The sequence below is a fragment of the Galeopterus variegatus genome, unplaced genomic scaffold (genome assembly GCF_000696425.1).
Source record: "Galeopterus variegatus unplaced genomic scaffold, G_variegatus-3.0.2 Scaffold2113, whole genome shotgun sequence".
NCBI classification, from domain to species: Eukaryota; Metazoa; Chordata; class Mammalia; order Dermoptera; family Cynocephalidae; genus Galeopterus; species Galeopterus variegatus.
Genome location: NW_007728224.1, coordinates 229,286 through 240,648, shown reverse-complemented (window position 1 = coordinate 240,648; position 11,363 = coordinate 229,286). Strand labels below are relative to the sequence as shown.

The following is an 11,363-nucleotide window of genomic DNA, read 5'->3' as shown; positions in this document are numbered from 1 at the left end:
TTTTTTTTTTTTTTTTTTTTTTTGTCTTTTTTTTTTCTTTTTTCCGTGTCCGGCAACGGATCGCAACCCTCAGTGTTGCCCCCGTACCACTCCGGGGAACGGCAACGGGATCAGAACCCTCGGTGTTGCTCCCGCGCCTCGCTCAGCCAGTGAGCGGGAACCGGTCTGTATGTGGGATCCGAACCCTCGGGTGGGAGCGCCGCCGCGCTTCCCAAGCGGCGCACTATCCAGTGTGCCACCGGGCCGGCCCGGGTTTTCTGATCCTAGAAGCACTGAGGTACTCGGGCTCTCAGAGCTTCCGTTCCAGTCTTGTGTTGAGGAGGGGGAGAGAAAGACTCGGTGTGTCCTGTGCCTCAGCTGTGCGCTGCCTGACACGTGGTGTGTTCTGTGCTTCACTGAGGGCCGTGTTGAATGAGTGAGTGGTGTGGGGATTGTTGGACTGATTATGATTCCATTTTTTTCTCCCACGTTTTCTATCCCAAGTTGGGTCTAAGAGACCATTGGTTTTCTTACGGTAAAAAGCTCACAGATTGCAGGAACTGGAATTCTGGCCAACTCATTTTTAGTGCCTTAAGTTAATTTGTAAAACCTGAAGACTTTGGCTGGAGAAGGCTCCACGAATGTGGTGTCTACTTGTCTGGCTGGTCACCTCAGCCAGGGGCATTTAGTCGAGGCTCCCCCGGAGGTCAGGGCCTTTGGTCATGTGTAGCGGACTGCTCAGGCCCCCACTTGCTGTGAGACGGGAGTTGCCCTTTCTGCCCTGCAGATGAGGAAGCTGAGTCCCAGGACAGGTTCTGCCGGTGGCCTGCTGGTGCGGAAGTATCCTGGTACCTTGGCGGGTGGCAGCGAGGATGAGAGAGAGAAGACGCGGGAAGTGTGGGTGTGCATCTCTGTGCCGTGCAAGGACGGGTCCTTGTGACCTGCTGCAGCTTCCTTGGTTTGCCTCTGTCCTCCTGGTCGTGGCCGCAGTGGCAGTGGCCGGGCCCAGGCTCACGGGCTGCTGACATGCAGCACCTCACGTGGTTCTCATTCTGCAACTATGCACATTCTCATAGCAGGTGCTGCTTCTGTTTACCCTTCAGCCAGCACTTATTGTATTCCTCTGTGCACAGACACCAGGCAGACAGGGATGATTAGCACATAACATGGGTGAGGCTGCGGGGAAGGGTTTGGGCACTGGCAAAGGCTGGGGGTGCAGAGGAGCCGGGCAGGTTCAGGACTGCAGGAGCCTGGAGGACTGAGCCGGGGGGTGGGGGGGAGCCTGTTAGTGAAGGGCATTGAGTGCTGAGCGTGGAGCGGGCCTGGGCCTCGTAGGTGGGTCCGACTGAGATTGGCCTTGAGCCCTAGACTGTGTGCTAAGTAAGCACGTCTCCTGCTCCAACTAGTGCTGCCATTTCCGGCACCTGTGCAGCACTTTACAGTTTACGTTTGAGACAGTGTCCCATCCACTTGTGGAGTAAATCCACCGGGCTCATTGTTCCCGACCAGAGTGGCTGGTCACAAGGCAGGTGGCTGGTCACAAAGAAGGAGGCTGCGTTTTGTGGAATAAACTGTGGCTTGGGTGGAGTCCTTGGTGCGGGATTTCTTCTCTCTCTGAGGGAGGCTTGTTGTGTGACAAGCTGTGTGTGTGTGTGTTTGTGTATGCACGTGCGTGTGTGCATGCATATGTGTGTGTGGAGCGGAGCTTGCTGTCCCCCCACCACCTCCAGGCAGGCGCTGGCACTGTCACTATTCACAGGCTGAGTTGACAGGAGGCTTCTCTTCTTCCCTGGGTGGTGTGGGGATGAGTAAAGGGGGACCCAGCCCTACACCACCCTGGTCACCTTCTCCAGCTCACTCAAGCCTCTGTTGTCTTCCTTCGCCCAGCCCTCCCCTGAGAGAGGCCGGCTGCCCAGGGTAATCACCCCCAGCTCAGCAGTGCCCACCACCCTGCCCGTGTGGAGGCCCCAAACCCATGGTGAGCACCTCCTGCGTACACCTGCTGCGTGTACCTTTATGTCCAGCCCTGTCTGTGGGCCAAGGCCTGACTCCTCGCAGCAGCCCTGTGAGGAGAAACTGAGGTATGGAGTCCAAGTGACCCAACTGGTGAGTGACTGAGCACACAGGTGACAGCCCTGGCTGAGGCAGGCTCAGGCTCTCCTCGTGCACCTCACACTTGACCCTCCTAAACTCGCCTTCTCCTTGGGATGTTTTGGTCTCTGGGTCACAGGGCTACTCCGTTGAGTCTCCGAGGCCTCTGGGCAGGCAAGGGCGTGACCCTGGGATCTGGGCCCAGATGCAAATGCTGGGGTGGCAGAGATCAGGGCTCAGAGCACTTGGTTTCAATCTGGGTATTGCACAACAGCCTGCAGAGGACGGAGTCTGAGACTGTGAGTGTCAGATAAGGAGTCAGGAAACAGCTGTGGGCTCTGTTGGCTTCTGCCCCCAAAGCGAGCACTGGGCGAGTTGGCAGCCTTGGGGCCCAGCCCCCAACGTCCAGGCCTTTCAGCCGGGGCATCACAAGTTGCCTCTCCTGGTCGCTGGTCCCCAGGGAGAGGACAGCAGGTCCCACCCTGCAGGGCTCAGGAGCTGCGGGGAGGGCAGAGTCCAGAGTATCTGCATAGCGGCTGGTTTGGCAAGTTCAACTAATAACTCACCTGTCCACCTAACAGAGGTGTAATAAGCACCAGTTAAAACACTGGTAGGTAACAACTACGTGAGTGAACGTTTAAGTGACACTTTCCTGGACCTAGGCACCGTTTTAGGTTGCTAACCCACTTATTCCTCCAGTAGTTCTGGGAGGCGGGCACAGTTGCTGCCCATTTTTTCAGATGGGAAAACCGAGGGAAAGAGTTTAAGTAGATGACCCAGGGTCCCTAGTTGGCGAGGGGTGGAGAGGAGATTTGAACACAGAGGCCGAGAGTCTCTAACGTGTCCCAGAGACACCATGACCACGGACCACAAATCTAATGCCTCAGGTCACCTGTGCCCAGGGAGCCCCCATCACAGGCTTAGAGAAGTATGTGGATCCACCTGTCCCTAGAGTGGTTTCTGGCCAGGATGCGGCAACAGAGGGGTTGAAGGTTCTGGCCTGCCCTCCAGGAGCCCCCAGTCAAGTGGGGGTAGCAGAAATAAACAAGTAATTGTGTACTGGGGGTCGAGTGCTGCACTGGGGCTGACCATGTTGCAGCCCTCTGGGGGCACCCAGGAAGGGCCTGGTCACTCCTCGGGGCATCAGGACGGTTGCCTGGAGGAGGCACCTTCTGAGCTGGCCCCTGGCCTGTACACCTGGGAAATGGGCCAGAGCTGCCCCTTTCTCTGGCTGCCTCCCTTAAACCCCTTTGTGTTCCTGTAAGGAAGGAGGAGGGGGGCTGCATTAGAAACTCTGCAGAGCTGGACCCTCACACTTCCAGTGCTACCTCTGTGGTCTCGGTGGGTCACCTGCCCTGGGGGAACTGCTGCTGAGGGTAGCTCAGGGCTTGGAAACTCAGATGCTTCCGGGGCTAGACCAGTAAAGAAAATGGTGACACGGGCTGCAGAGAAGACCACAGGGAGCATGAGGCTTGGGGACGCTGCATACTGAGACGCGTCGACGAGGCTGAGCTGCCACGCCACTGTGAGTAGGCCAGAGCCAGCACCTGCCTGGCCAGCTTGCAGCACCAGAGCTGAGGGGTGCGGGGCCCCTTCTTCAGGGGAGTGGTGATCTGAGCCCTGCGACGGTCACCTGCAGTGTTGTCTTCGGCCCTGTGTGCACCCGTTGTTGCACTCGGCAGAAGGATGGAGCCGGCTCTTCACGCCTGGTCCTAGGAGAGCCAGCAGGTACAGAGGCAGAGGGGTCCTCAGGTCAGTAACACCAAGTCATGCTCAGCCATCATTACACTGTCCTCAAGTTGGCACACCTGGCTGAGAGCCTGTTTTGTGCAGTGCTGGGAATGAAGGGCCGAATCAGACACCCAGCCTTCAAGACGCTTACAGCCAGTGGGGAAGCTGGTTCTACCTGTTCCACCTGTGATCCATCAGGGCCATGTGGGCCCGATTGCCGTCTGATTGCCTGCTGGCCTGGCACAGTGGGGAGGAAGGAAAGTAAACTATGTTTCGTGGACCCTCAGACCCAGGCTGGGTACGCTGTGGCTAACCTGTGCAAACTGTGCTAAGCATGTACAAAGTATCACGTTCTATCACTGAAAACGCCAGCCACAGCTCCACCCCTTCTCCCCTGTGTGACCCTGAGCCTCAGGAGCCTCTGGGCCTCGGGGGCCACTGGTAGGCTGCAGCCTGGGCTGGGGGCAGGAGAAGAGGTAGACCAGCCACAGGAAGTGCTTGGGATGGTTCCTGCCATGCAGCCAAGCTCAGAGATGCTCTGATCACCAGTTGACTGTCAGTGCCGTTGAGCTGCATCAATGGGAGCCCGCCCTGCCCATGGTGGAGCCGTTCACAGGGGAAGCCGCAGGCAGTGATGTGCCCTCTTTGTTGAGCCTAGTGGATTGTGATGAGAGGCAGCCTGCATGACTGCTGAGTCTGCCCGGGCTGCCAGCCACAGCGATGCAGGCAAGGACGGTGGCAAGAACCTGGGATGAAGAAGTGCGGCCTGCCAAGGGCATTCACCCCAGAGCCAGGGGCAGGAGACACTCGGGCCCCACCCTCCAGACGGGAGCCACTGGGCAGTGAGGGACAAGGGCCGCACAGCAGAGGGCCCCAAGACTGAGGTGTCCTGGCTGGGAGGAAAGGAGGTGCTGGGCGGGGGGCGTGGAGTAAAGAGGTTTCCAGGCCAGGCAGCACCTTGAGGGTCAGGGGAAGAGAATGGACATTCTGTGAGGGTGATGGGGACTGTTAGAGGGATCTAACCAGGAGAGTGGCCTGAGTATTTGACATTAAAGAAGAGACCACCCAGTGCTATGTGGACATGGCCTGCGGGCCAAGTGTCTGTTGGGAGAGTAACAAGGGCTAAGTCCACAACCCCTGCTTGGGGCCTGTGGAAGGGTGACCTCCCAGCTAGGACCTCCAGGTGGCTGTCTGCCTCTGTTTTTGCCTCAGAGCTCAGCCCCAGGAAAAGAGGGTTGCAAGGATCGTTCGCCAGAACCAGAGTCAATGTCCCGAAGGCTTATGGGACAACCCCTTAGAGCAGGGTGACCATAGCCGCCCCGAGTGTGGGACACCCGTTTGGTGCATGGCAACCCCTGCACCTTTCCCTCTAGTGCAGCCACGTGGTGGGTGTCACGAGAAGATCAGAGACTCAGGAGGCCAAGGACCTGCCCAAGGGCCAGCGAGTAAGGAAGTGAGGGGCGGCAGCACCCTTGAGATGGGACATCGTGTTGTATTGATTTACTACATGTCTAAGATGGCACTCTTCTTCTAAGAGCCTGTGACAGGCATTAAATAATTTTTTTAAAATTCTTGAAGCATATCTAGAAATGTGAAAACAGAAGCCAGCTTTTTTGTTCCGAGCCATCTGTGAGAGAGTTTCATTCACGGTCAGAGCTGGCTGATGGGAGGGGACCCAGAGGCTTTCCAGGCCTACAGCCACTGGGGTGGTTCTGATGCCTTCAGTGGGTGGGATGGGGACTCCTTTCCACCCTTTTTGATATGCAGTATGTGTCCTCAAACCAGGGAGTTGAACTTAGCAGTCAGTCACCAAGCCAAGCACATGTGCTAGGATTTGGGGAGGCAGATAACGGCTGCAGGTCCCGCTCACAGGTGCTGTCTCATCAGCTCCCACTTGTTCAGCATTGACTGAGCTGTGTTGCCCAACCTGTGCTGGAAGCTGGGGACAGAGAAGGCCTAGACCTAGTGGATGTGGACGGCGCCCACGAAGGCCAGTAGGAGCTGTGATGGATAACGCACCAAGTTCCAACAAGAAAGGGACAGTGGGCTGTGCCGGGGCACAGGGCAGTGTTCCTGGGGAGGCTGTCCTCGCTACATAGCTCATGGGAAATGAGGGTCATCTGCTGATTCAGCGTGGCTGGCATGCGTCTCTCAAATGCATGGGATCCAGAGGAGGATGGGAAGGGGGCGTTCTCCATGGATTCTCATAGAGGCAAGGAGACCTGCCCAGGTCTACAGCTCTTATTACTATGGCTATTTTGTGATTGATAGGAAGACTTTCAGAAAATGGGTTAGATTCAGGACTCTTTCCTTGCAATGGACAGAAACCCAATATAAACTGACATTTTAAAAAAGGCAGGGGGAGCAGAATGAGGGGGATTTATTAGTCCATAGATCTTTAAACACTCTAGGGTGGTTGGCTTTAGGCACAGCTGGATCCAGGGGCTCAGATGATGTCATCAGGAAGTGCCCCTGTTTGACCCTGTATTAGTCCTTTTCTGTTGCTTATAACAAAATACCTGAAGTTGAGTGATTTATAAAGAAAAACGAAATTTATTGCTCATAGTTTCTGAGGTTGGGAAATCCAAAGTCCATCTGGCAGTGGTGACAGCGACCCAGGGTCTCACATTGTGAGATGGTGGAAGCAGAGAGAGCAGGAGGACAACTTCCTCAGCCCCCCCCCCCAACTCTCCTTTCCTGTGTTGTCCTCTCCGAGGTGGGCTCTCCCCACAGGACAGCCGGCCTTCTGCCCCAGCAGAAGGAGAAAGCCCATTTCCCAGCAGCTCCGTCGCAGATCCCATTGCCTGCCTTGGGTCTGTGTCCAAGCCTGCACCAAGCGCTGTGGTCGGGTGGATGAGACAGAGCTCTCTGCACAGCTGGGCTTATGTGCCTTCTCTACAGCGTGGGGGAGAGGAACAAAGCTGTCCAGACCACAGGACTGAGGACAGGGCAGGGTGGCTCCCAAAAAGAAGCACCAAGGTGCTATTACCAGAAAAAGCAAGGAGTGGAGGTTAAGCATATGAAAAACGTGTGTTTCGTGTCTTTAGTAGTCCACACTGACTGGACCGTTTCTGGAGCTATTCTTTTTGGCATAGAGCAGTAAACGCATGGGGTTTTTGCCTTTGACCCTTGTCAAATTAAGAAGTACTTTGACTTAAAACGTCAGAAGGCTGTTGCTTACATGGAAGAAGCCAGGACCTCTGATTGGCCTGCAGGACAGGCCCCACATTTGGGTGGTTGTGGAAATATTCCTACTGGTGCCAAATGGAAGCCGGAATAATGAGGAAGGTGTCGTGTGTGTTTCAAAGAGATCCTGCATGTTGGGGAAACTTCTTGAAATGTCAGGCTATGAATAACTTCTGTGAAAAATTAATCATGGACTAGAACAGTCTTTTTAGTCAACAGACGTATGCTTGAATCTTCTGCATTCTGATTTTTAAAAAGGAGGAAAAAAAGAACGTGGGTTTGTGAATTCAGTCAGTTAAGAAATGAGGTTTGAATCTCAAGAGGTGCTGGCATTCCTGGGAGCTGCAAGGTCAGCGAGCAGCAAAGGCCCTGTGGTCAGTGAGAAGGGGAGGGCCCAAGGAGGGCCCAACTCTGGACCAGTCACTTAACACAAAGTAGCTCATTTCATCATAAACCGTCCTATCAGATAGATGTCAATGATTGGAGTGAAATTGCTCCAAGAGGTGACGTGACTCGCCCTAGGCCACACAGCACTTTATGGTGAAGGTGGATTCACACGTGGGTGGGCTTGCTCTAAATGCACACTCTCTTCTGGGAGCCTGTAGAAAGGACCTTGGTCTGGCACCTGCAGGCTTGGTGTTGCCAGTTCTTGCAGAGTTATCTCAGCGTCTGTTGAGCCTGTGGCCAGAGAGCACATTGGAGGGGCTGGAGGGGGCATGACGAAGAAGGACGAGAGACTGACCTTGATGGATCCATGAAATACCAGGTCTGGGGCCACTTGGAAGGGTGGGTGGGCCCTGCAGCCATCCCCAAGTAACGTCCTTGACCCCAGCAAAAAGCCAAGCCCAAAACTCTGCAGGGATGGCTCCATCCATGTTTGTGAATGTCCACCAGGAGGGCAGGGTGACATGTGCCTTTCCCATGAGGGTCCTGGAAGAATCCTTCCAATTCCCCCTTCCTGATCACGTGCCTTGTCTGCGGGCGCTCATGTGCTGCCTGTACCTTTGAGCCATCCTCATCTTCCCCTTGCCCTCTCCAAACTATACGTGACCCATGTGTCCCACTGCTGCCACCTGCTGGAGTCCTGTCTTCAGAGATCTAGGTGTCCTGAAGCCAGGGCCAGGTGGCATTGGCTGCTGCAGAGCCTGGCACAGAGCTGGTCTGGGAAAGCCCTGGATGAGTCGGATGAGGAAGGCTGGTCCTCAGGATGTTGTTACTGGAGATGGTGTATCATTTCCCTTAGTTCTGCCTTCTGTTTCCAGAAACATCAAGAGAGTGTCTGCTAATCTCTGATGAGTCCCTACTGTGTGGCAGGCAGCGCTCCAGCTGCGTCCCTCGAGCTATTGCATGTTATTGGCACCTGCCAAGGTGGGATGTGGTGTGGGGAGGCAGGGTGTGCAGTTGTGTTGGCCCCTGAATACTGGGTTGCCTCAGTCAAAGAAAGAGACTGGTAAAAAGTGATATTTTTCAAAAACTCTGTTGTTAATGATGCCCATTGTCGGTAAGACTGTAGTGTGATTGGTGTAGTTCTGTGATGCTTTTGCAAATTGGGATAACTTTGTGAAATATAGCACAAGCCATATGATGTTTAGACCTTGGCCTAGTGATTCAGTTAAAGAATCTATGCTAGGAAAATAACTTCCCAAAAGAAGAAAAAAGGATACACACAAAATGGTTTGAGCCACCATTTTATAAAATAAGGGATTGTTGGGAGCAACCCAAAGGCCTGATGGACAGGAAAAACTGAGTAACCTGAGTGTGTCCCCTTGATGGGATTCATCCTCCACTGAGATGGTGAACTGACTGCACGGCAGGGTGGAAAACTGAGCTTGATTCACTGCCATGGACTGAACGGTTATGACCCCCCAAATCTACATACTGAAATCCTAGCCCCCAATAGGATGGCATCAGGAGGTAGAGGCTCTGGGAGGTGATTAGGTTGTGAGGGTGGAGCCCTCATGAATGGGGTTAGTGCCCTCGTAAAGAAGGCCCAGAGAGCTCCCTGCCCTTCCCCGCGCGAGGACACAGTGAGGAGACCTGTGAGCTGAGGACCGGGCCGTCACCAGACACCGAATCTGGATCTTGGATTCCCAGCCTCCAGAACTGTGAGAAGTAAATGTCTGTTGTTTGTAAGCCACTGGTTTATGTGTTTTTGTTATAGCAGCTCAAATGGACTAAGAAGTTCACTCTTAAGTAAAAAGCATTTATACCAAGATGTACATTCACTAATTATAACCTTCAGAAAACGTGTGTATCAGTGGTGCACTTATGGAGATATGAACTTGTCTTATTGGTTGGGCACTGAGTGTTGGGCACCGGTTCTTCTTATTTTTTAGGTCAGGGGCTTTCAAACTTGAGCCCTCAGGTCTTTCTAGACTCCAGGTTAGAGCAGGCCTGAGCTGAGGGAGGCGATGGCGGGACTCGGTTTGAGAACCGTCCCCTGAGATGGAGTTTGCCGTCGCTGCTCCGGGGCTACTTGCAGAATTGGAAGGTGAGCAGCTCCTTCCTGGGCATGTCCTCTGCCTCTGCGTCTGTGCTCCTGCTCCTGGCCTGGACTTCAAAGTGGAATCAGCACTGGGTCTTCCGAAGCCCTTTCCTGTTGTCCCCTTTATTCCTCTGACAAGTGACAAAGTCTGGCTTTGTGACATTCTGTTCATTTTTTCCATGTTAAAGGACCTGTAAAGGGAGACATGGAAATCCTCTTTGAAGAAGTCCTGGAGAAAGCCAAGGCCGGGGACCCCAAGGCGCAGACGGAGGTGAGGACCATGTTGTCCAGCTGGGAAGCTCGGGGTGTGGCCCACAGGTAGCAGACATGGCCAGTAGCTGGCATGGCCGGGCGCTCCATGGTCCATGAGGAGATTCGGTGCCTTGTGAACAGGGAATGGGAGCACACGTTCATCCCCCTTGCCCAGCTCACACTTCGTCTTGAGCATCACCTCCTCCAAAATGCCCTCCCGGCTTCCTGCGACTTGGTGGCTGAGTGCCCCACCGCTCTGTTAATGCCGCACGCTCTCATTTCCCTGAGTGGCCATTCTCCATGCCTTCCTGGTCTCATATGGTAGTGGGCACACCAGCCCATAGGTGTGTGCATGGGCCCTTGGAGTAGTGACCCTTCACTCAGGCATTTGCCAGGGCCCTGGCTTCGTGCCAGTGGTGAGGACACAGTGGTGAGCTACACAGACGTGGGCTCTGGCCTCACAGGGTGACAGGTTATGGAAGAAGACAAAACAAGTAAACAGACACATAAACGCAATCATTCTGAATTATAGTAAGGAAAGAAACCAACAGAATGCTGAGAGAGGAGGTGGCGAGGGTCCTGGTGTCCTCCGAGGAGGGGCCATCCTAGCTAAGGGAGACCCTGCACCTGGGGCAGTGCCAGACAGAGTTACGAGCAGTGCAGCTCGAGGCAGAAGAGAGCGTGGTGGGCCCAGGGAACAGAAATGCAGGGAGAGGGAGCAGAAGGGGGGTTGCTAACTTCAGCATAGGCGTTGTCATCTCCTGTTAGCCTCACAATGTACTTTTTGGATGAAACTAAGGCCAAGAAAGTGTCAACAGCTTGTCCAAGTTCACCAGCTCCAAGGAGGTGGAGCCAGGACTCATACCCAGGTCTGCAGGCCCTGGCCCTGCGCTCCTGGGCCCTGAGTGCTGGCCGCAGCTAGCCACAGCTGTCCACATATTTCTCACTGTGTTTCTTGTCTTAGGGTCTAGAACAGGGGACTGGGAGGTGGGGCAGGGGATCCCAGAGTCCAGCCCCTGATGTTAGTCACAGGGAACCCGAGGCCCCAGGAGGAGGAGGAAGGCATGAGCTCCAGGTAGCAGCTTTGTGCCCAAAGCCTCCCCTTTCACCCTGACTACCACACCCATCTTCCCATGGGAGCCTCAAGACAGGCTCCTGAGCAGCAGTTTCTTACCACCTCACTCTGTCCCTTGGTGCATAGCTCAAGCAGGTGACCACAGTCATCAGAGCAATTCCCACCCTACTTCTTCCTGAGGACAAGAGCTTCCATGCACAGCCATAAATGAGGAATTTGTGTTTCCTACCTTACAGCCACGTGGCACCTTGAAGTTCCTGCAGCATGTCGCCCAGGCGTGGGGGTGAGGTGCCACAGCCCTGTCTGGGCCCCATCTCCCGCAGACCTCACCATTTCCACCTAGAGCATGAGAGGATTGGACTGGGTCAAAACATTTTTTGCAAAGGGCCAGATAGTAGCTGTTAGGGGCTGCATATGGTCTCTGCAGTAACCACTAGGCTTTGCTGTGGGGCACACGAGCAGCCATGGACAATACATGAACACGTCCCTGTGGTTGTGTTCCAGTAAAACCTCACTTTCTTTTTTTTTTTTTTTTTTTTTTTTTTTTTTTTTTTTTTTTTTTTT

The 11,363-nt window shown here is 54.3% G+C and overlaps 1 protein-coding gene across 1 annotated transcript in view; it reads left to right on the top strand.

Moving 5' to 3' along the window:
- The window catches only part of WFS1 (Wolfram syndrome 1 (wolframin)), a 27,482-nt gene that overhangs the window by 3,056 nt on the left and 13,063 nt on the right, over nt 1-11,363 (top strand). The window contains exon 2 of the mRNA XM_008580494.1: nt 9,661-9,743. Coding sequence (XP_008578716.1) covers nt 9,661-9,743 — 83 coding nt within the window. The remainder of the gene's footprint in view (nt 1-9,660; nt 9,744-11,363) is intronic.